Below are 26,136 nucleotides of genomic sequence, written 5' to 3'. Positions count from 1 at the left end.
TCAGGGACACATGGTGCTAACAACAATTTAGCCAAAAACTTGCCTGAAAATTTCCAGTGATGGTAACCGATAACCGGATGAGAAGATGTCTTTTAAGCTTCTTCTCAGGGTGGGGACCAAGTAAGAGGTCAAGGCTGTAAAATTTTGAGCCAGTCTGTCGTCCTAATCCTGTTAATCTATCCTTTTTCGCTGTACTCAGGTTTCCAGGTTGAGAGAAATCCACCTGTATTAACACACTAAAACATTCAATTAGTATTCCATTTCTGAAAACCGCCATTCACTTCATCTACCTAGATTTTACTCTCTCTCTGTCTGGGTGCATACTCCACACAGTCTGGCAGTTGCCTTTTATGGGCATGCAGAGTTCCTGTCACACACACACACAGCTACTCACACCCAGCAGCTGCAAAGTTGTCTTCACGGTATCTATCCGCACACTTAGCCACAATCATCCGCTCCTCAATATCAATGTATAAAACCAGTATTACCCCTAGAAACACACACACCCTCAAGAATTCACTGTATTTAATCCTTTATTCATACTCACTGAGACAAATGCAATTCATGTAAAGAAAATCCCCTATAGGTGAAATTTCAATTTGGCACGGCCCTGAAATAAGCATGCCCTTTATCTACACAAAATTAAGTTGCTACACCACATATAGTGGTGAAATTCATGCTTAATCACACCCTATATAATGATAGAACCAAACAGTAAAGTAAATTAAATGTAAATGCTTATATTATTCAACTAAAACAATAACCACTTAAAGATCTTATAAAATCATGCTTCACACCGCAAACATGATCCAAATCATTTTATGATTTTATCATTACAAATACAATTTTCTTTAAAGTCTGTCTGTAAGTACAAATCAATTTAAACTTTTCACCAGACTTATGTTAAACTGCCCCTAACAAGTCCACTTTATTGCGTGCTCATAGATTTTTTTTATCAGAGAGATTCACCAAATGTACTTTGTTTAAGCTTATTGCTCTGTCACGCTCATTAGGCTACGTTCACACTGCAGGCGAAAGCGCATCAAATCCGATTTTTTCGACCCTATGCGACCCGTATCCGATCATGGTATGACAGTGTGAACGGCACAAATCCGATATTTTCAAATCCGATCTGGGTCACTTTCGTAAGTGGTACTGAATCCGATACGTATCCGATGTTTTAGAAAGCGACTGCTGTGTGAACGGTCAGGTCGCATTAAATCCGTCTTTTACGTCACTGACACAAGACAGACGCCGATTATCAGCGCCGGAGAAGCGCCTGATAGGACATCGCGAACGCTTCCTGGCCATCCAGTGTAGATGTTAGTGAAACTGTTGGGAAGACAACGTTGGAGAAACGTGAACATTTTATTTGTACTGTATAATCTGCAGAATCTGACAGTAATCTGCAGCTATCCTTTGAAGCACCGCTCCTCTAAAACAGCAATAAGGATAATTATTAGGTTATATACATTATTATGTAAATAACAAAATAACTTAAAGCAAAAATTGTGAAACGTAAAGTCCGAAGTCTTTATTTTAAGGGCCATCAGTCAAACAATATTGTTTGCTCTGGGTCTAAACAGCACCTTGTGTGTGACATCTTCTTTTGCGCATGCGGGCCGCTTTGAGCGTTCACACTGGAGAGCGTTTGCTGTCGCATTTTATGTGTAGTGTGAACAAGCAGACAAAAAAATCGGATTTGATCAAAAAATCGGAATTGAGCATTAAGACCTGCAGTGTGAACGTAGCAGCTCATGACTGCTTAAAGCCTGTGTCTGGAGTTGACCACAGAGGCAGAACATCATTCAATCCTCCACGATGGCAAACTCCACTTTCTCTGTATCAAGATAGCTCATACTCTAAATACACCATACATTATACTAAAGCCAAACGGTAACTTGATTTATCAAAAATATCTATCTATGTGTTTTCAAGCTGAGAGAAAAAGAAACTCAACCTTTTGTATCATCATGTATACATTACTTGAATCAAAAGCATTTTCAAACTCTAAAACATCCAGCTTTGCATCACAATATGCCAACCACAGCCATTAATCACATATTCACAACAATACACTTCTCATGAGGTTTTCACCAAAATCAAAACAGACCTTTACCAGTAATTTCAGTGAGCAGACTTTTAATTTTGTCAATGTCCAATTTGGCACACTTCGGAATAAATCAACAGGTAGTGCCTCACCTTTTAGATGTGACCGGTCTGCCCACTCACTTCAGCTCACTGGCTCGCGCCTGTCCGTTCGACCACCTCGGACCGTCCAAGCCTCCAGATTCAACTTCCACCCCAATACCTCAGGACGAGCCCCCATAACTGTTATGAGTTCAAAATATTGGGGATGGATACAAGAGGAAAACCAAAATAACAACACTGGTCCAGCCGGGTCAAGTCAAAACGATGATTTTAATGCACACGTGTGGGAGATGAATACTGCGCCGACAGCATCGATCTCTCACCGAAAACCACACAACAATAGTTTTTATGAACCTCAGGGTATTAGAACGCCCCCTCATGCGTAAAGTAGGTACAATACAATCAATGTTGACAACTTTTAACACATTAAAAGTAGAGATGGACCGATCTGATATTACGTATCGGTATCGGTCCGATACTGACGTAAATTGCTGGATCGGATATCGGTGAGAAATAAAAAATGTAATCCGATCCATTAAATATCAAAAAAGCACCTCACAAAACTTGCGACACGGCGTAACTCGGCTCATAACCGTAGCATGTCGGAGCAGTGTGCTCACGTGATAGAGCGGCTGTGTGTATTTGTAGCCTCGCTAGCAAACCAGCATTTCATCTCCGAGGAAGTTATCCCAGAGAGAAGTAAAGCAAGTGTGTAAGTTCATCTCTGAATGTTTGTAAAGCGTACCTACGTTAAGCTTAACAACCGATATATGGAGCGACTGCCTCTCTCTCCCTCCCTCTCCTGCCGCTACTTCATGAAACTGCTTAATGATCAGCTGATCGGCTTTTCTGTCGCGAGTCCGTCTCTCTTCTTTGTTTTTGGCTCACTTTGCACCAGAAAGAGGAAACCAGCGGCTGAACAACAGCAGCACGTTTAACCTTGATAAGCTGTCGTTAGAATTTATTTAATATTACTTTCTAGACCAGGATCCTTTGTATGTAGCTGACGGCTGGTAACTGTGCAGGGGCGGATCTAGCAAAGTTTAGCCAGGGGGGCCGATAGGGCATTAACAGGGAAAAGGGGGCACAAAGACATACTTTTCTTTCTTATTCTCATTTAAAATGTCTAGCTTTTAATAAATAATTATCTGAATCTTACACCCAAAGTTTTAATCTGATGTAAAATGTATAGAAGTTCATTACTGTATATAGTAACTGTTAAGTCTAATATACCCTAGTAAGCTATAGTACTTTTTCCTTTGGGAAGATACCATCTGTGCAGTCTGCAATTCTGTAGAAGAAAGATGTTGAATCTATTTAATTATTCTTGAAAAATAATTTATTTCGGTGCATTTTTTTTTCACACTGCATCAAATTAAAGTTGATTACGTTGATTAAGCATCATGAGGTGGGGGGTGGTTCCCTTTTTTTTTTTTTGCTGGGAGTTTGCAACCCTATTAGTTAGGTTGCTTAATATTTCTGCTAAGTACTCTTTAAAATACCAGAATAGGAAGGATGGAGTAGGTTTAAGTTTATTAGATTGATCAGTATTGCTGAACTATGAAATATTTTGGGTGCAGTGTATTTTTTACATACAGGTATAACAGAATAGCTTTAGTGTTGTTGTTTATTTAAACTTGAGTATGAACTTATACAAAATGCAGCAAGATATTAAAAAAACAGTTTTATTGATTAAAAAACACACTATATCGGATTAATATCGGTATCGGCAGATATCCAAATTTATGATATCGGTATCGGTATCGGACATAAAAAAGTGGTATCGTGCCATCTCTAATTAAAAGAACATCTTCCTCTTCCCGAGGCCAGATCCTTCCCAGTAATCTTCTAACTCTGCTTATCCCCTGGAACAAACAGTCTCTCCTGCAAGCACAATCAAACAGCTACAAGGCCTTGCAAACTGTTTTCTAAATATTTGAACTCTCCCCTTCACATGAGTTTAACTACTGCTTGTGTGTGTGCGTGTGTGCCTCGACCTCAGCATTCACTCTGTCTGTAAGGACAGAGGCCAACTCTTCATATGTGGAATAACCTAACTGAAACCATACAGCTAATATGTTGAATAAATGTTCTAATCAAATGCCACTACTCAAAGCTTAATAAAAGAATATAAATGAATAAAGGATAATGATGCATAACATGGTATATGTGTTTTGTAAGCGTGTGCGGCCTTCTACGCTCTGAGCCACTTCCCTCAATAGATCAGTCAGACATCCCGCTGACTGTAGCTTTTAACCCTTACTGACTTGAGCACAACTCCATAATAAGCACCAGGGGGCAATATGTATAAAGATGATCATGGTTACACCTGCAATGAAAGATTATATGATTATACTAACACCTGTAAATAGAAGATTAACATGAGGTTATAACAGTCACTGTCATCCAAACTTTAATGTAATGTCAATAGCTTCAATAAATGCTTTAATGTAATGCTTATTACATATGATTCTGATGCAATGATAAAATAACAGTAAAATATATTTTCTCAACACACAATAATGTCATGAAAGCATCATTTTAAAAAGGGCTATGCAAACATGGCCAATAACTTTCATTCTAATGATGTGCAAAATGATTTGGGCACAAAACAAATTTTGCTGTTAGAAAACTTGCAGACTTCACTATATACAGTGTAAACCCTCTAAACTAAGTTTGGGGGATGTGATCTTTCAAGAAATGCAGACCAAACTGTTGTTGTTTGTTTACTTACACAGCATGTCTTGTAGAATTAACTGGAGTCACAGCAACAGCATAGAGCAGTCATATCTCAAGTCTAATAACAGAAGACAGGAAAAGATCAGTAAAGAAACAACTTTCCCAAACCATAGCAAAATTAAACAATAAGTAAAACAGGCTGATCTAAAGTATGATTAAAGTTCAGCCTGATTAATATAAATCTCACTGACAGTTGCTAATATATTGGAAAACCAAAACACTGAGTTGATTTCTTTTTGTCCAACAACAGGAGTGCTGGTCCCGAGCCTCAAAGACAGTAAGAAGCAAGCAGAGGGAGAAAAAAAACAGAACACTTTTCAGAAACTGATTTCATCCTTAATGGCTGTGCAATCACGGGCGACCGTGGCTCAGGGGGTTGGGAAGGGCACCTGTAACCGGAAGGTCGCCGGTTCGATCCCCGGCCTCTGTCCTGGTCGTTGTGTCCTTGGGCAAGACACTTTACCCTACCGCCTACTGGTGTTGGCCAGAGGGATATGGCAGCCTCGCTTCTGTCAGTCTGCCCCAGAGCAGCTGTGGCTACAACCGTAGCTTGCCTCCACCAGTGTGTGAATGTGAGCGTAAATGAATAATGGCATTGTAAAGCGCTTTCGGTGCCTTAAAGCTCACAAAACTATTTCCACAACCACCAAACAGCAAATGAGAGCAGGCACACGGATTCCACACAAAGACGTAACACAGAGCGGACCCGACGCATCAGAATCAGCTTTGTCTTTCTCGGCTTTCTCACCCGATGATAACATCTTGAGCTGACGCTTCTCCAGGTTTGATCAACATATTCCATAACAAATGCTGGCACTATGAACATGCGGACTGATCCGCGAGGGAGAAGGACGGTAGTGACCTGGCATTTTCAAAACACATCTTTCATCCTTCCGCAGTGAGAAGCAAAACTTCCGGCTTACTTAGTATTTTCTAAATTAAGACAACTCAAATAAATTGAGTTTATCAGCATTTTTGCATAAAAAGTACTGGTAACTTTTGACCAGTTGGTCTTCCTCGTATACGAGAAACAGCCAATGATGTTGCCAAAATGCTGCTGTAACAAAGACTTTCTGAATCCTGCTTCTGAAGTCATGTGTAGGCAACTCCTCACAGGTTCTCTTGGTTGTCCTTTTGTGTATTGTTCTAAATAATAAAGAAAACCTCTAGGGTTTTATTTCTGCTTTCAATGTTGTGTTCAAATCATTTAATAAAAGTCTGCGTCACAGTCGTAGCCGACCCGAGAGAAAAGGACTCCAATGCAGGATGCAGATGGAGCACAGGGAACGTTTAAGTGACAAAGTTTATTTAGAAAACAAGTGAATGCAACAAGGCTATTCAACTGTGAACTAAGCAGCGAGTTTACACTTGTGCCGTGAACAAAGCCAAAACTATGGAGCACTTATGCAATCAATCTGAGCTAAGCAAACAATAAGTGAGATTTCAATTAATGAAACTGCAGTTCTGCGATTTGGGGGCCAAAGGGAGAGTCAGACTGGATGGAGGGTCCTGGGCAAGGGTCAGAGTCACTGAAACAAGAGTAACCAAGTTCAGGTATGGTTCCAGAAGAATGCTGGCAGATATTGGCTCTGAAAGTTCCTGTAAACTGCTTCCTTGTCGCAGGTGGATCAGCAGCGTGGAGGGGAGAGTGATCCGGATGAGTGGTAAGAAATCCAAAACTCCTGATGTTGAGGCATGCAGGTACAAGGGCAAGGTAATTTACTATGACGTTTACAAAACACAACAGTGGCCTGCATTAACTGTGGTTAGCTGCGAATCTGGCAAAGCGAAGTTGAGAGCGCTGGCCTTATAATTCGACAGCTTTATTACCCAAAGGTGAGAGCAATTAGCAGGGACACTGTGGATCCTCCCAGAGGGAAACTGCCGGCTCAATGAAAGAAAAAAAGAAAAAAAAAAAACACTGGCACACAAACACACCCAGACCATGACAGGTACTGAAGTAGATCACCATCAAAAACTGGGCTCTCCTTTTTAGGTAATGAAGAAAAATCATGCTGTTGGATTAATCAAGCAGTGGGTTCATTTTGCTTACTTGTGACAGATAAGATGTAACATTCTTCTTCATGACTAGAAACTTGAGAACATTGTGACAAAGTGGGTAAGAACACCACTTGTCCATATTCTTAGTTAACATTCTTGTTTTGATTTAACCATATTTCATATGTAGTCTGCAATAGGCAAACATCTAGTCAAGTCTTACCACACACACACTTTTATTTTCATGTGAATTTCTAATGTTTGACTGCTATGTCAAGGGATCTTCAGAAAAAGTCTGTGGTTAATTTGGAACTTTGCCTCCAGTTAAGAGCGTGTCAATCTGCAACATTATGCTCCTTAAAGATATGCACATGTTGCTTTTCATGTACAGGATCATCAGGACTAGTACAATATTTTCTGAACAAAACATTTCATCTCTGCTGCACTCTATACAGAAATTAAAGTCAACCAATTCCTCAAACAACAAAAGCTAAAAAACTGCAAGGGTTGCGCTTGCAAACCGCAGCAAAAACTGCAAAAAATCTGCCCCACAACGCAAAGGTTCAGCTCAAAACCTCATTACAGGTTTCTCATACTTTAAATGATCCGTCAGTTTTGGAATACAACTTATTTTCATCAAACTGAGCACTTTTTTTTCTTATGTAACTAGTATATTGTCTTTTAGAAATCAAAATGTAAACATAATTAAAGCTCAGACCTAAACCCAAACACACTCCCGTTCATTTCAATACGCATGATCTGAGCATGCGCGGAATGCAAACGCTCCACTTTATGGGTTCCAGCGACAGTGACGTCAGCGCTTTGAAATGAGAAGATCAAAGTAGATCAAAGCGCTGACGTCACTGTCGCCGCCACAGAAATGCTTAAATACCCCACTTTCACCTTCCTAAACACAGTTTCACTTGGAGCATTTTCAGAAACAGCGAGTTGTTTTTGCAAACCAGGAAATTTTGAGAAAGAGAAGGATTTAGTGATTTATGCGTTAAGCTCTTAAAGAAATGTCACAGGAAAAATTCAATTATTCACCTTCTGACAAAGAGAATCGAGAGGAATCACAAAGACATACAGAGGCACAGGTATCTCATAAGACAAGAATGCAGGCAAAGATTAAAACAATTAAGATGCATCTGCATGAGATTCAGAAAAGACAAGAGTTTCTCCTTAAGCAGGAAATGAGCATTGCTGGCTTAGAAAGTCTTGAACGCCAAGTGGGAGAAGCTCAGTTTTTCATAATTAAAAATAATGTAATAATAGAAAGACAGAACACAGCAGAGATTAAAAACATTAATCTGATGCTCCATGAGCTTCAGGAAAAGGAAGAATTTCTCCTTGAGCAGAACAGCAGCATTACTGCTGAGCTTTCCAATGTTGAAAGTGAGAGAGATGGAGAAAAGATAGATAACACAAATCTCAGGAAAGCTTTGGAAAATCTTGAGTGCAAAGTGTCAGAAGCACAGGATTTAATAATTAAAAACAATGAAATAATAACAAAACAGAACAGAGCAGAGATTAAAACCATTCAGATGCATCTGCATGAGATTCAAAAAAAGCAAGCGTTTCTCTTTAAGCGGAGAAGGAGCATTGCTGCTTTACACACACTTGAGCGGCAAGCGGGAGAAGCTCATCGTCTAATAATTCAAAATAATGACATAATAGAAAGACAGTACAGGGAAATTGTGTACAAGTGGGAACTGATAGATGACCTTTATAAAGTTTTAGAAACAAGGCTACAGACGGCCCAAGATCTTAAGGATGTGCTCAGTATGGTGCAAAAACAAAATGTATCGGGTGATGTGAACAATGTGCAAGAGGAATGTCAGATTGCTGGTGAACTTCTGCAGCTGGAGAATCCTCCTGACGAGGTTCAGACTAGTGATTCGTGGTGTTGTGGTGCCAAACGACTACTTAAAGTAGGTTTAGGTCTTGCCACAGCGGGCCTTGTTGCTTGCTGGGCCTACTCAAAGATGTTCAACTGAAGTGAATGTCCCAGCTGCTATTTGTGGAATTGTGCTTATTATCTACTCGAGCCCTACTGCAATTGTCGATGTGCACCAGTTACATTTTAAAGAACAGTAATGATGTTTTCCAACCACGTTCTACTGACCATACCAACCTGTGGTAACTATACTGTGCTCTCTTTTATGTTTTATTTGGCCCCTCATCTCCCAACCAGTCATGGCAGATGGCTGCCCCTCCCTGAGCCTGGTTCTGTCATAGGTTTCTTCCTGTTAAAAGGGAGTTTTTCCTTTCCACAGTTGCCTAGTGCTTGCTCATAGGGGATCATTTGATTGTTGGGGTTGATAATTTCAATCCAATTGGATTGAAATTAATTGGCTTGAAGTGAAAAACTTCAGGTGAGGGGTTCACTTGATGAAGAGCACTAAAAAAAACTGCGGAAAAACATCAAATGTAGTTATTTGCAAATGAAAATAAAGAAAATAAAAATTAAAAAATCTCCTACTGCTTTGTTTATTTATTTAAATGAACAGTTTTACATTTTGGCCACTGTGTCATTTACTGCCAAGTAAATGGTTTCAGACTGGCCAGAACATCACTTGAACATCAGCCTGCTATAACGAATTTATCTTAGGATGACTTAGGATGAAGTAAAGGTCCTATAGACACCGTTTCCATGTAATTTCATGCTGTGGCTGTTTGTGTGTGTGTGTGTGAAATTAGATCATCTTTCCTTGGAATTAATTCAAGAAAGACTGATGATCACAGTCTTGATGGAAATGTTTGATGGACTGAGATGGAATGACCCACGAGTCAAAAACCAGTCACAGCCTCCACACTGAAGAGTGGTCTCCAGGCTGCTGCGCCTTCTGGCAGAGCGGCAAAGAAGAAGCCAATAAAAGGAAAAAGTTGAGATGGTCAAATTATTACTTTTATTGTCATTTCAACCATGTACAGTGGTACAGTACAGAGTGAAACAGGACAACGTTCCTCCGAGGCTGGTGCTATATGACATATAAGTCATATGTAGCACAGTTAGTTAGTTTCAGTTAGTATCAATAGAAACTTTAATAAAACTCTTTAATTTAACCATTTTGCCTCTGTCTCCATTTTCTGACCCAGACACATTTTGTTACTTCCCCTTCATCGCCTGGACCCTTTTAGGGGAACGTAACACACCCATTGCAATAAATCTAGCCCTTAAATAATGCGATGCGATGCGATGTCATGCGATAAAACACATTTGAATGTTGGGACTTCCATCCGCAAATGTGGATGTGTGACGTGTCTCCAATGAGCCACTTAGTCCCATTTGTGTTTGCGTATTTATTTTAAAACAAGACAACAAACTTTGCGCTTTGATTCCAAACAAATGTACAAATGTATTAACTGACGTGCTAAAATGACGGTCAGCAGAAAAGTTTGCAACCAAACCACTCCCCCAACCTCCGTGTTGAGAACGTCAGGTAAATAACGTGTGACCCAGCCATGCAATCATCTGAGGTGCGGGGAAAATCTAAAGTGCCACCATAACAAATAAAGAAAACCTAAACATTCCCTTTGGCTCTTACAGTGAAGTTCAAGTCTTATTACTCTGGTGTAGTTCTTTTATAGCATAAATGTTAGCACTGCACCTTGTGAAAATGTGTAAGAGAACAAAACAAAAAGTTGTTAATTTGAGAACAATATTTTCTGAACAAAACATTTCATCTCTGCTGCACTCTATACAGAAATTAAAGTCAACCAATTCCTCAAACAACAAGTTCAAAAAACCAGCAAAAACTGCAAAAATCTGCCCCACAACGCAAAGATTCAGCTCAAAACCTCATTACAGGTTTCTCATACTTTAAACAAGCAGCTGTTTTTTTTTTATGCATTAAAGCTATATCAAAATTTAACAGTGCAAATGCAAATTCCTTGCTGAAAGTTTAACCCAAATGCATTTCCAGTAGAAATGGGCTGACATATCCTGAGCATAACCATTTATAATATCCACTTAAGTTAAAAAGAGGTGCTTTGCAACATTAAACTGCAGTGTGTCTGTGAAGGTTCTCAGTCATCCAGGTCATCGTAGACTAAGGAGCTTGGAAAGAAAAGCGTCTGGACTTCTTGAGTTGCTTGAAGACGTTTCACCTCTCATCCGAGAAGCTTCTTCAGTTCTAAGGGGAACTGAAGAAGAACTGAACTGAAGAAGCTTCTCGGATGAGAGGTGAAACGTCTTCAAGCAACTCAAGAAGTCCAGACGCTTTTCTTTCCAAGCTCCTTATTAAACTGCAGTGTGCCAAATAAAAAAGCCAAATATGTATTTTTCGGACCATAAGGTGCACGGGATTATAAGGCACATTAAGCGAAACAAAGCAGTCAGATAAATCAAACTTTATTCAACTCATTCTTCTTGCTTCCTCCACTTCTGTACCATTGATTCATTAATGCTGTATTCTATCACAGCTGCTCTATTCCCATGTTGTTGCTGTATATTAATGACTAACCTCGTATTGTGGATGGATTATCTCAGTTGTTCTCCTGACTGAAGTTTGGTCCGTTTACAGCATCTTGCCATGTGATTGCATTTGTCCCTAACCACCACGAACCCTCACGTTAACCTTTATCGAGTGGAAAAGTGTTAGCGTTTATCCTCCAGCTTCACTGTTTATGTTATGCTAACATAGCTGTGTCGCTAGCGATCACGTAGCACATCATTATATACCACCTAGCCCAACTTCAGTAACCCTACAAACGTCACTGCTGTTTAATTTTCTGTCTTCATTTATGTTGGAAGTGATAGCAGAGCTATACGTTTGAATTTTTTCAGAAATCACTCAGTCAGAACATGCTATACCATGCTTAGGTAACTAGAGAGCTAACTTCCGCTTAAATGTAATAAATTCTGTTTTCATGGATGCCTGGATGTTAAACACCTGGTAAAGCAGCAATGCTGATCGTTTTATTAAAGATGAAAGAATTTAGACAGTTTTTAACTCTCAGTGATGCTGTGTGTTCGGTTGACTTTGGGACCTGAGGCGACGGAGATTAGGACCCAGATTACTCCCAGATTTACAAGCACCTTAGTCCGACAAATATGGCAATAACGACGGCCCGCTTGCATGTTCTACAAAAAAATGTGCTTTGCTGTGTATCTGACGGACAAACACCAAACCAGTTCCACATCACTGAAGTTGCACCATTTTTACAAACCGATTCTGGTTCATCCGTTTCACTCAACAATCAGCCATGTGCGTATGAAAACAAAGGCACTGCGCATGCGCGTTTTACCCATATTCTATCGCTATATTTCATTTTCTTATCGTTGCCTAACATTGTACCGGTATTACCGTGAACGGTATAATATGGCCCAGCCCTATTAAAGACTTTCTTCTGCACCTACATTTGGATCACCTCGATCCATGACAGTCATTCAGGCAGTAATGCCTGGACTGGAAACAAGTCATCTTTAAAATATTACAACATTCCAGCTCCTGTGTTGGAATGAAAAACAAATGTGTTGTTTAAATAAGAGACTGCACTTGTGACAGAACAATAAATATATTTTATCTTGATTATATAAGTAATGTAGGAGCCATATGAGTTGCTCTTTTTTGACTAAGTGGGTTGGTTTAAATGGACTCACTGTATTGGTGCACGGGTGTGGGGCGTGCCTCATGGGTGTGGTAGATGATAAATGTGGTTGCACTCACCTGTTCACTGCACCTGATGTTGGTGAGCAGAAAGGTAGGGTGAGCATGAGGCAAAACTTTCTGTTGAGCGCAGCTTGAGCGCAGCTTGAATGACTTTGATAGATTTTGACTGTAACTTGATGTTTTTTGTATAGTTGTGCACTAATTGATGCCATAGGCCAAGTTGTTATTTGGCAAACTAATTGGTAGTGATGGGTAGATGAGGCCTCGTGAAGCGTTTCAGCACATTCCCCAAACTGTGTGGACACAGTTTTGCTGTTTTGCTCCATACTGACACCTGCTGGACCTTAAATATCATTGCAGGCAACTTACTTGAGACTCACAACAATTCACAACAATTCAATGACCTAGTCATACTTATACACTGTAAGGTATTGTACTTTCTATGGAATCATTTTATATCTTTTATGTTGCAAATATTGTAGACATCACCAGTGTGTGAATGGGTGGATGACTGGATGTGTAAAGCGCTTTGGGGTCCTTAGGGACTAGTAAAGTGCTATACAAATACAGGCCATTTACATCTTTAAAATATAGTGTGAATCACATTAAATGAAAATTAAGATGAAAGTATTGTGAATGTAATATTACCCATTCGACTCAGTTTATTATAAATTTCTATTCAGAAATATAAGTTTATCCAATCTTTTTGCATTTAGTCTATTGTGGGTTTTTTTTGTTTTTGTTTGTTTGTTTGTTTGTTTTTTACACCTTTTCCCCAGCTTTGGAAAACTCACAGGCACAGATGAAGCTAGGGTACACAAAAGCTGTAAAGTCAGGTGGAAAAGGTTCTGATAAGATGTCTTCCTATTCCCCCAGTACGTTAAAGGTTCCTCTGATCTTGGAATTTTTCTCTCTGACACTCTCCACAATACTAAGGGGTTGGCAGTCCTTTATAATAAAATTCAGGACTGCTTGGTCCAGAACAGTCTTCCTAGATGCTTGATTTGAAAAATAAAACGCATACTAATAAAAAAAAAAATGATGATAAAGCTGTTCAGTGTCAGTATAGGCCGACCTGTGTTCATTCTCAGTGTGTTTGTCTCCTCATTTTCATGTTTGGCTCTGTAATGCCTCTGTAACACTGAGGATTTGTTTTTGTTTGTAAGAAAGCTCCGCAGAACAGATGCAACATTTATCCTGCATAAAATGAAATAAATAATTTACACTTCAAGTCAAATTGCTGTTTTTCCTATTCTGGTAGATTACACTGAAACAAACAGTTACCTTATTTGCAGTTAAAAGATCAAAATGATCCCACACAGCAGAAACGTTTTTCTTTCGGGCTCCATTTTGTTATGGAGAGATGTGTATTTTTTTTTTCTTTGCCAGAGTAATTTTGTGGGGGTTTTTTGGTGGCGACTCATTCTGTTGGCAGATACGGATGCGGTACCTGTTAAACAGAGTTCTGGGAACAAATGAGCCTGTACAGAGTACTCAAAATAAATAAGTTGTCCAAATTTAGTCATTTTTAGCTAAGCTTTACTCAACTTTTTTTTTTAGTTCTGGGAACCAATTAGATTTTACAGTACACTTATACTTGTTTGCTATACCATAAAACAATAAAAGAAGGTACAACCTCTTCTCGTGACCGCAGGATGTGAGTGTGTATGCCAGAACACTCTGGAAGGCACACAGTCTTTACAGACTGCTAAGGATCAAACCTCTATCAACATGCAATTGATTATAAAACTCTAAGCATATATGAGTAAATATTTCTAAGCATAAATGACAATCCAATAATATAAACCTGACACAAAGTGGCAAAGAAAAGCTTTTTATTTATATTTTTAATCTCAAGAAGCAACAGTGAAATCACACAGGAGAAAGATCTGTATGTAAAACGTGGGGAGAGTATTAGTTTCCTAGCAGCTGTGCTGGCTTGTCACACGTGTTATTCATTGTGATGGTTCATTGAAAGAGCACCAGTGTGACGGTACCATAGACTTCAACCAAACTAAGGCACACGATGCAAAAGGCGATAAAGACATGACTCAATAGCTTTGTAATCACTGCTGTCAGCTGAGCTTTGTTTGATGGTGGTTCAGGTAAACAGCAGAAGAAGAGGAGAAAAGATAGTCCTCGTTCCACCACAGAGCAAAAAAAGAAGAGGAAGATAATGACGAGGTGATGATGAGGTTTCTCTCTGTGCTCGTAGTTTCCTCCTCAGGCTGCACACAGCTGAAATCTTCTGTTTCCTGTGCACTCTTAAAGTACTGGTTTTCTCCTCAGGGGTTTTAAGGTAATAAGTCACCTGCTGTCACGCTCTCATGGATTGGTTAATGTTAGCAGTAACTTTGTGTTTTTTTTTTATGCTCTCATGTCTGAACCCATCATGTGCAGGTGATCTACACCGTGCTGAGACACAACAGTACTGATGTGCAGTGGTAGATCCTCTTGCAGCATGCCATCCACCTGGATGATGTGGCCAAGAAGGAGAACAGCTCCACCCACCAATTCGTCCACAGCTTCCCGTTGTCAGAGCCAGCCGGCTGGCTCAGCAGATACATCTACATCCCGACTGTAGGTGGGTGTGGGTGTGTGTGTCACAGAGTAGTACTAGGAGTGCCTCCTGAATCTCTGGTTTTACTGCCTCCTCTCCGTCGTCCTCACTCTGTTCAGCGTGGCTGTGGTTTGGTCCAAGTGCACCTTCTTCACCTTCTTCAGCACGTGGCCCGTCCTCTCGCTGATTGTCATCCGGTTGGCTGAGAGGCTACAACTACCAGTACATCGAGGTGAGCCTGAGAGGGCAGACGCTAGTTTACACACAAACCGTCAGACACAGAGCTTCATATTTCTATACAGCCTCTAAAAGTGTTTAAAGCTGCTGTGTGATGGAGTGCTGCACAGCTGAGTCTTTGTTGTGTTACAATGAAGGAAACGTGACATGTGACATTTGTTTCAGTGCTTCGTTGTTGAAACACGATCTCACTTCATTCAGACCTTCTCAGATCTTCTTCCTTTGCACCTGGTATTGACTTAGAGTTTTATTGTCATTGTGTAGTTTCTTGCACAGCGAAACTGGGTAGCTGGACCACAAGGTGAAAAAGTAAAGAAGGGAAAACAATATACAATGAGGGGGAAACAAATAAATAAATAAAAAGCAATATATATGTATCCATATATGTGTGAGTGAACTATATACATGGTGTGTGCGTAGGAAACATTGAAACATTGTGTGGTTGTATACAAGGGCAGTTATATAATATAATAAATAAAATAAGGGTGGAGGGGCCATGGTCATTTAGGGTGGGGGTGGTGATTCCAATGAGACCAAAATATTGCACATGAGCCAAAAATATTGCACAGAGCATGGAAAGAGTGAGATATTGCACATAAGACATTGCACATAATCTTCTTGCCAGCTGTTGTGCAACCAGCGTACCACACGGGGATGGCGTGTGGTACGCTGACCTTTTCCTTTGTTTCCTTGGTGTTTAGGGTAGAGATGGCACGATACCACTTTTTTATGTCCGATACTGATATCATAAATTTGGATATCAGCCGATACCCATATGAATCCGATATAGTGTGTTTCTTAATCAATAAAACTGTTTTTTAATATCTCGCTGCATTTTGTATAAGTTCATACTCAAGTTTAAATAAACAACAACACTAAAGCTATTCTGCATTATACCTGTGTGTGGGGAAAAAATACACTGCACCCAAAATATTTCATAGTTCAGCAACACTGATCAATCTAATAAACTTAAACCTACTCCATCCTCCCTATTCTGGTATTTTAAAGACTACTTAGCAGAAATATTAAGCAACCTAACTAATAGGGTTGCAAACTCCCAGCAACAAAAAAAAAAAAAAATAGGGAACCACCCTCCACCTCATGATGCTTAATCGATGTAATCAACTTTAATTTGATGCAGGATGAAAACAAAATGCACAGAAACAAATAATTTTTCAAGAATAATTAAATAGATTAAACATCTTTCTTCAACAGAATTGCAGGATTCACAGATGGTACTTTCCCAAAGGAAAAAGTACTATAGCTTACTAGGGTATATTAGACTTAACAGTTACTATATACAGTAATGGACTTCTACACATTTTACATCAGATTAAAACTTTGGGTGTAAGATTCAGATAATTATTTATTAAAAGCTAGACATTTTAAATGAGAATAAGAAAGAAAGGTATGTCTTTGTGCCCCCCTTTTCCCTGTTCATGCCCTATCGGCCCCCCTGGCTAAACTTTGCTAGATCCGCCCCTGCACAGTTACCAGCCGTCAGCTGCGTAGAAAACGATCCTGGTCTAGAAAGTAATATTAAATATATTCTAACAACAGCTTATCAAGCTTAAACGTGCTGCTGTTGTTCAGCCGCTGGTTTTACTCTTTCTGGCGCAAAGTGAGCCAAAAACAAAGAAGAGAGACGGACTCGTGACAGAAAAGCCGATCAGCTGATCATTAAGCAGTTTCACGATTGAAGTAGCAGCAGGAGAGCGAGAGGCAGTCGCTCCATATATCGGTTGTTAAGCTTAACATGGGAACGCTTTACAAACATTCAGAGATGAACTTACACACTTGCTTTACTTCTCTCCGAGATAACTTCGGCGGAGATGAAATGGTCTGGGTCTAGGTTTAAAAGCTTGTCTATACGAATGTCTGGGATGATGGTATTGAAGGCCGAGCTGAATTCAATAAAGAGCATCCTTACTGATTTCCCAGGATACTCCAGGTGATGCAGAGGAGAGTGAAGGGCGGTGCAAATTGCATCCTCTGTGGACTTTTTTGCCTTGTAGGGTGGGAGGCAGTCCTTTATGTGCCTTAGGAGCAGCTTCTCGAAGCACTGTGCAATCACTGGAGTCAGTGCGATGGGTCTGTAGTCGCTGAGGCTACTGATGGTGGTGGACTTGGGGACTATTGTTGCAGATTTCAGAGAGTGAGGGACAGTGGCATGTGACAGGGAGAGATTGAATAGTCTGGTGAACATGGGAGCCAGCTGGTCGGCGCAGGCTTTGAGCAATCTACCAGGTATTCCGTCAGGGCCAGCTGCTTTCCTCTGATATTCTGCTCTGAACACAATGCCGACCTCATGTTCTTGGAGGCTAAATGTGTGGGGACTGTGCTCAGAGGAGGCTGTGGGCAGGGCGTCATGCATGGTGGGGTTGACTGCAGTTTTCTCGAAGCGGGCAAAGAAGTGCTTATGTTCCTCTGCTAATGAGATGTCCATATTATCTATATTTGTCCCACTGCCTTTGTAATTGGTGATGTGTTTCAGGCCTTCCCATACCTTTCTGGAGTTGTTATCACAGAGGTGGTCTGATAGATTGTTTGAATAGTCCAGCTTTGCTGCTCTGATGCCTTATTTAAGGTCTGCTCTTGCTCTGCTGTACATGTCCTGGTCCCCAGATTTGTGTGTTGAGTTGCATGCCTTTAACAATGCCTGAACCTTACTCGTCATCCAGGGTTTACGTTTGGGGTAGAGCAGGACAGGCTTTTCCGTGGAGACAGTGTCCATGCAGTGCTTGATGTAACCTGCGGTTGTGTGAGTCTCTAGTTCATCATGTTAAAAGACACTCCACTCTGTGAGGGTACTTGAAAGGGTTCTGAAAGCGTGAGGAAACACATCCCTGTAAACCAAGAGAAGACACAAGTACACGTGTTTCTTTCGGGAATGTTCCTCCTCATATACAGGGCGAACATTTGTACTGTTTCAAAAGACCTTAAAGTCTCCTCTTATTTTTCTTAAAGCACACAAACTACAGAGTTGTGCAGTGAGTCAACGTGTTATTAAACAACATATCATGTGACCCAGATGTTGACCCAGAGATAATGGAGGAGTCAACTTGATGGAGGTTTTGTGACTTTGTGGTGTTTTCCTCCTGCAGGCTGTCCTGTCGTCTCACTCCTCCCCTGTTTGATCCACATGGACTCGGCCATCTCCCACCACAACAAGCTGCAGACTGCTCACACCTCTGTAAATACCCACACTGTGTAACACACCTGCTGTTACACCTTTTTGGTGCAACCCTTTAAATTTGGGGTACCCCTTTGGCCTCTCCCCTTTTCTACAATTCCCTGTAGGAGAGGAACTGGAGCGGGCAAGTTAATTACTTGGAGGTCTTTCATTCTTTTTACCTTTCATCGCAGGAACACAATGCAGGAACACAGCGGTTACATATACAGTAGTGTGCCAAAGGTTTAGGCAGGTATGCAACAACGCTGTAAACATAGAATGCGTTCAGAAAAATAAATAAGTAAATAAAATTATATATATACTGTATATATATAGCGCCTTTCTAGACAGAGTCATAAAGTGCTGCACATAAGATAACCAGTCATAGAAAGGTAAAACAGACAATATCAAACAGACAATTTAAAACAGGCAAAATTAACCAAAAGCAGTTTTTTTTAAAAACAACTACTCCATCCACAATTCTTAAGGTTTGGGGGAGAGAGTTCCACAGTCTAGGGACGTAGGGCTGTAGCAGATCAGAGATGTAGGCTGGTGCCAACATCTCTGATCTAAAAGTCAAGACCAGGATCTTAAAATGGCCTCTGAATTCAACAGGAAGCCAGTGTAGCTGAGATAGCAACGGTGTCACATGTGAATACAGATTTTGTCAAAACCCTAGCGGCAGCGTTTTGCACAACCTGCAGACGATCCAGAGAACCTTTGCTTAGATACATCAACAGTGAGTTACAGTAGTCCAAGCGTGAGGAAATAAATGCATGTATAGCAATCTCCAGTTCAATTCATTCCATTCAATTCAGTTCATGAATGATTAATGATTGTTTATTAACCCCAAATGTATTCTACAGCAGGACAACGACCCCAAACACACAGCCAAAGTCATTAGGAACTATCTTCAGTGTAAAGAAGAACAAGAAGTACTGGAAGTGATGGTACGGCCCCCACAGAGCTCTGATCTTAACATCATCGAATGTGTCTGGGATTACATGAAGAGACAGAAGGGGTTGAGGAAGCCTGTATCCACAGAAAATCTGTGGTTAGTTCTCCAAGATCTTTGGAACAACCGACCAGCTGAGTTCCTTCAAAATGCGACGTGATTTAGATTTCTCTTTTGTTCATTCACTGCATTTTGTTGATTGATGAAAGCTTTGCACAGTACTGTATGTAATTATGTTTGTGATTCTGTGTCGTAATCAATGTTCTCTTCAGTTTAAGGACCCGCTGCCTTGATCTTCTGGGCTTCCAGCAGTTTATGGAAGACAGTGAAATGACCTCTGACCTGATGGACGAGGGAAAGGAGCTGAACCGCCAGGGTGAGACTGTCGCCACCATCTGAATTCTGTTTAACAAGACAGTTATAATAAAATATAATATTTGTACAGTTATAGGAAGAGGCGGAGGGTAAATACCTCTTTGTTTCTTCTGTTTAGATTTCAGAGAAAACTAATCAGTGTATGATATAACAATAGAAGTCACTCACACACATCAAAGTCCTTTTACACATCTTATTCTAATAACATAAAATATATATTTTCATTGTGTATTAAGTGCACAGACTGCAGTTTACAGCAGGTTTCCTCACATATACTATATGATTCCAAAATAAGAAAGTCATCTGCTGGGAGAAGAAACAACAGTGAAACGGGAAGTACAAAGAAGCTGCTCATCACTGGATATTCTGCTTAAGATTGAAGATTGAACATCTGCCTCCCAGCAGGTCAGTAAAACCGAGACAGCTCTTCAAAATCGGCGACAACATCTCCAGCACCATCAGACTGAGAACAGGAGCTCCTCGAGGCTGTGTTCTCACCCCACTGTTGTTCGCTGTCCTGACACTGCACTGCTCTACACAGCTCCAACCACATCATCAGGTTCGCTCATCAGCAACGACGACGAGTCGGCGTACAGAGATGAGTTTGAGCAGCTGGCGTTCTGGTGCAGCGAGACCACCAACACCACCTCCATCACCAAAATAGCCTAGCAGCGCCTCCACTTCCTGAGACGCCTGAAGCGGGCCAGCCTTCCTCTTCCCATCCTCACCGTGTTCTACAGGAGCACCATAGAGAGTGTTCTGACCAGCTGCATCTCTGTGTGGTTCGGCAATCTCATCCAGCTACAACGGATTGTTAAAGCAGCTGCCAAGATCACTGGAACATCTCTCTCCCTCACACGCACTCTTTTCTCTCCTCCCGTCTGGCCGACGCTATCGCAGCATTGGGGCCCAATCCTCCAGGCTGCGAAGTAGCTTTTTCCCACAAGCCATCAGACTCTTGAACTCACTACCGGCTCTCCCACTCCCCCCCAACACCCACACCCACACAAACCGTTACCTAACTCTATTGCACTCCACATACCACTGCCTTTGTAATGCAGATGCTGCTCTATGGACAATCCTTACACTCAAGAACTCTGCTCATGTTTACAAGCTGCTACGCTGGTCACTTTAAATCACTTCAAGGTCACTTTAAATCATTCAAATTGTAAATTGTTATTAATACATTTACCTCCAAGTCTTAAAGTGTATATTTATTTTTTCACTCTTCTTATATTATTATTTCTTTGGGGGGGGGGGGGGGGGGGGGGGGGGGGGGGGGGCTGTCATGCCGGCAGTAGAGACAGTCTGAGCACATGAATGTGAATCACTTTAAATGCAGGTTTTATGAAGGTCTTGCTAATATATTTCATTTCTAGTGTTTAATGTTGTAGATTTATTTATCTGTCTGTCACGATGGGAGCTGTTAGGATCAACTGATTCAGTCACTGATAAACCTGAAGTCCTTCAGTCATGTAGGAGGTCAGAGCTTCATGTTTATGGGATTCATGTGCAGTTTAATTGCATCTGTATTTATGTCATTTAAAGTTGATTGGCAGGTGATTGTGTGTGAAACCATGTAATCACTGTAAGTTCATCAACACCTTCACCATGTTTAAATAAGATAAGATAACATGACCTTTAGTAGTCCCACACGTGGGAAATTTGTTTTGTCACAGCAGGAAGTGGACAGTGCAAAAGTTCTGAAGCAATAATTAGACTACAATAAGAATAAATACAGTACACAACTGTACAGAATAGAATAAAATCAAATACTATATACAGTAGAATAAAATATACAATAGGATAAAAATAGAATAAAATGTTGTACACAACTGAGTAAAAATACAACGATGCCAGAAAGGAGTATTGCACTTAGTGTTATTGCACATGTGTGGGTGTGTGTGTTTGATCAGTTAAAGTCTTTGTTGTGGAGTCTGACAACAGTGGGTTGGAAAGACATGCGAAATCTCTACAGAGTTTCATCTGTGTGCTGTTAGATTTCTATTTGTTTTTGTTTACATTAAAATAAACTGGAAATATGAAGCAGATCCCCGATGAACCCCAGGAGTCATTGTGGGCTTGTACTGATTGCTAAACCAAGCTGCACAAGATTGGACTGAAGTAAAGCAAAGGCTGCCTTGAATGTAGGAAAACGATATGAAACCATGACAGTGAGCTTTGGAGGATTTCTTCAGTCACGTTTTTATGAAGCATTTGTTTATAGCATTAAAATGAAGTGAGCTAAAACTGTAAAAACACAGAACTGGTCCTTTAAATGTGTTTAGCAGTAAGTGTTGTGGTGCTGGCAGAAGTGATCTTCAGTCAGAAAGGTTGATGGTCAGGATGAACCTGGACAATTCTCTGTTTATATGTGTCATATCTTTTGTATGATATGGGATAATTATTGATAGAGACAGACGTAGCCTTGTACTTACATTTCTTGCCGCCTGTCAACACTGCATCTCCTGCCGTTACAAACGGCTCTTCTGTGTTTGTGTCTCATCGTTCTAGTGATGAATATTTATCGTCCACCATGAACTCAGCCTATTGTTCTGGTTCTGGTTTTGGAGAGTAGACTGTGTTGATCTGAGTCCTGTGAATTATTCCCAAGACAAATTAAAAATGTCCTCTGGTGCCATGTTGTTGCACAATAAATATGATCGAGGTGTCAGAAACGGTCTGGCCCTGGTTATTGTCTCAGATCTGGTGCACGTCTTATCCTTTCTGCTTCTGTGGGTTTCCTTCTTTTACTTCTTGTTATTTTCCTAAAATGTTTTTCATTGTGACAAAAATATCTGCTGGAGTTTATGGTGCACTAAAACCTTTATGAAACAGTTGCACTCACCATTAAAAGGCAAGCCAGAAAAGCAGTGTAATGCAAAGTTATTTAAGGGCTAGATTTATTGCAATGGGTGTGTTACGTTCCCCTAAAAGGGTCCAGGCGATGAAGGGGAAGTAACAAAATGTGTCTGGGTCAGAAAAAGGAGACAGAGGCAAAATGGTTAAATTAAAGAGTTTTATTAAAGTTTCTATCGATACTAACTGAAAGAGACGGACAAGCCGCTATCACCATTTAAAGAAACAAAACAAAACTCAAACGTTGGTCAATTAAACTGAGAAGTAAGCCAGAGAAGGATAAATTGCCAAACACACTACTCCCCACCAAGTAGGAGCAGAGCACACGCAGCTTACTAGCTGCAACCATTCACATGGCACTCTGGCCCAGAGCTCACCTTTCCCTGGGCTTAAATACCTTTAATTACTGATGTGAGTTAGCTGTGTAAAAGAGAAAGGTGGCACCTCAGGCAGAAGAGATTGTAGGACACGCCCACACAGGCACCTTCAGGAGGAGGCCCTGCTAGGGCCGTAGCAGGGTGAGTTTAACTGACTTACGCGCAGAAGAAAAGTTCTTTAGGAGCCCAGATGGTGTGAATGATGAGACCATAGACAGCAATTTTTTTGTTAAGGAAAACCAGAAATATACTGAATAAATGGGGCAAAGGGGAAGTGGAACAAAATAATAAATACTGTCTTGTGTCTGTATCGTCCTGTTCTGTCTAGTGTTGCACTGTCTTGTCTTGGGTTTTTTGTTTTTTTTTTTACAATTTTTACATATTGCACTTTATGTAATCCTGTCTTGATTGTCTGTTATATGTCATATGTAGCACCAGCCTCGGAGGAACATTGTCTCGTTTCACTCTGTACTGTAGCACTGTACATGGTTGAAATGACAATAAAAGCCAATTGACTTGACCATCTCAACTTTTTCCTTTTATTGGCTTCTTCTTTGCCGCTCTACTCGGAAGCGCAGCAGCCTGGAGACCACTCTTCAGTGTGGATGTTGTGACTGGTGTTTGGTGGAAAACATAAAGTAAAGCTGTTAGTTTAAGACCTGTGGGACTCTTATGTACTCCCGGGTCATTCCATCTCAGTCCATCAAACATTTCCTTCAAGACTGTGATCACCAGTCTGTCTTGAATTAATTCCAGGGAAAGATGCACTAATTACTAGGAAATGTGCAGAAATGCCAGGACCTTATTTTCATTAGTTTTCTCCAATTTCAAGTGTTTTTTATCGTTGTATTAATATTCGATTATTTAGAAAACTGTCATAAGGGAGGAACGGACTCAGGCATAGAGCAGCTGAATTCAGAATAAAAGTCCCAAGTTTATTAACAACAACACGAGATGAAACTATATACAGTGCACAGGGCTGGGATTTCCAGGGATGGAAGGGAAACGGTTCCAAAACACACCACACGTCCGCTCCTCACTCTCCACTTTCACAATCCTCTTCACCACTCACGCTCTCGTTTGCTCCACACCTCACTGCCAGACTCAGGAGAACAGATCAGGAAACAGAAATGGGTCCAGGAATCTATATACAAGAAAACGTAGTTACAACAGACTAGTACTAGTAACAGGGCTGTACTGACGAGTGCTACTCAGCAAACCAGCGAAAAAACATTCTTCTTCTTCTTCTTCTTGTGCTTCTTCTTCTACATTTTAATGGCGGTTGCAAACAACTTTTAGTTGCATTATCGCCACCTTCTGGACTGGAGTGTGGGTCGGAGAGGTTTCTCCGCCTCCGTTTATCTCAGATAAACACCTGTCGTTCTTAAAAATCCAAACACTACCCTATAGATTACATCCCCTGTACTCCTTCGAAATATGTCAGATAACTGAATGTTGTTTTACAGTTTTTTTTCTTGTTTACTTTAACCTCCCAAGACCCGAACTCTGCCACGACATGCATTTTTAATTTCTCTTGGATATTTGTGCATATTGGGGCCCAATGAATGTAAAAACAAAGAATTTCCAGATTTTTACCTTAGTTTTTGTTTTTTAAAAAATGAGAGCCACAAATGAGGATATTCATTTAAAATGTTGATAGAACAGTAACAGTATAATGTCCTCGTAAGTAGATATCAGGCCCGTGTAGAGCAAATTTGAATATTTTGGTCTAAATAACGCAAGATGTGATGTCCACATATGTGGACGGCAGGTCCTAGGAGGTTAATAAATAAATTCAACTCATCCAGGTTCACTGTGTGGCTTGGCCACACACACACACACACACACACACACACACACACACACACACACACACACACATTGTCTATAGGACGATTACTTCATCCTAAGTCACTGAAAAATTAGTTATAGCAGGCTGATGTTCATGTGACGTTCTGGCCAGTCTGAAACCATTTACTTGGCAGTAAATGACACAGTGGCCAAAATGTAAAACTGTTCATTTAAATAAATAAACAAAGCAGTAGGGAATTTTTAAATATTTGTTTTCTTTATTTTGATTTGCAAATAACTACATTTGATGTTTTTCCGCAGTTTTTTTTAGTGCTCTTCATCAAGTGAACCCCTCACCTGAAGTTTTTCACTTCAAGCCAATTAATTTCAATCCAATTGGATTGAAATTATCAACCCCAACAATCAAATGATCCCCTATGAGCAAGCACTAGGCAACTGTGGAAAGGAAAAACTCCCTTTTAACAGGAAGAAACCTATGACAGAACCAGGCTCAGGGAGGGGCAGCCATCTGCCATGACTGGTTGGGAGATGAGGAGCCAAAAACATAAAAGAGAGCACAGCATATTTCCTTAAGATCTGAGTACAGGCTTTTCATTATTTTCAGTTTTGATTTTCTTATTTACTCGAAGGGCATGAACCTTTAGCTGCAGATTGTAATTTTCTGCCTAATTTTTTCTGACGATCATACAGGGCCGCTCTGAGACTTCTCATCTCTTTTTGATATTCCTCCATCAGATGTTCCAGATGGGCCACTTTATCATCGAGGTTGTCTTCAATCTCATCTGAAACTAATCTCTCTTTTTCAAGGTCTTCTGATGATAATTGATGATAATTCTTTTCGAGCTTTAGAGTGTTCATCTCCAACTGGAGATCTTTAATTTTCTGTTTAAGCTCTATATGCTCAGATAGTTCTCTCTCCACTGACTTATACACTCTGCGTAAAGTCAGATGGCCAAAAATCTTTGAGAATCCCCAATAAGCTGCAGGAGCAAGAAGGCCCAGTGTGGCAATACCTAAACCTATGTCAAGTAGGCGTTTGGCACCACGACGCCATGAACCACTAGTCTGAACCTCGTCAGCAGGTGGTTCAGAGGCAGGACTCTCTGAACTGCCTGCTGTGGCAAGATGTAAACCTACTTCAAGTAGGCATTTGGCACCACGACGCCATGAACCACTAGTCTGAACCTCGTCAGCAGGTGGTTCAGAGGCAGGACTCTCTGAACTGCCTGCTGTGGCAAGATGTAAACCTACTTCAAGTAGGCATTTGGCACCACGACGCCATGAAC

General features: G+C 40.6%; 1 protein-coding gene across 2 annotated transcripts; it reads left to right on the top strand.

The window, feature by feature from the left end:
* Window positions 1-18,367: 18,367 nt before the first annotated feature.
* Window positions 18,368-20,566, top strand: LOC134632159 (G-protein coupled receptor-associated protein LMBRD2B-like). Of its 2 annotated transcripts, none has more exons than XR_010094471.1 (5): window positions 18,368-18,493; window positions 19,339-19,526; window positions 19,700-19,803; window positions 20,102-20,207; window positions 20,344-20,566. XR_010094471.1 is itself a non-coding variant. In XM_063480803.1 (5 exons), the coding sequence occupies exons 1-4, from the start codon at window positions 18,443-18,445 to the stop codon at window positions 20,187-20,189; spliced, it is 435 nt and encodes a 144-aa protein (XP_063336873.1). In that variant the 5' UTR covers window positions 18,368-18,442; the 3' UTR covers window positions 20,190-20,207; window positions 20,344-20,566. The 2 variants fall into 2 exon arrangements, 1 of the variants encoding a protein (XP_063336873.1); XM_063480803.1 differs by having other exon boundaries at window positions 20,098-20,207.
* Window positions 20,567-26,136: the final 5,570 nt, after the last annotated feature.

Source organism: Pelmatolapia mariae, linkage group LG7 (assembly GCF_036321145.2).
Source record: "Pelmatolapia mariae isolate MD_Pm_ZW linkage group LG7, Pm_UMD_F_2, whole genome shotgun sequence".
Taxonomy (NCBI): Eukaryota; Metazoa; Chordata; class Actinopteri; order Cichliformes; family Cichlidae; genus Pelmatolapia; species Pelmatolapia mariae.
This window is presented reverse-complemented; position numbering and strand designations above follow the sequence as displayed.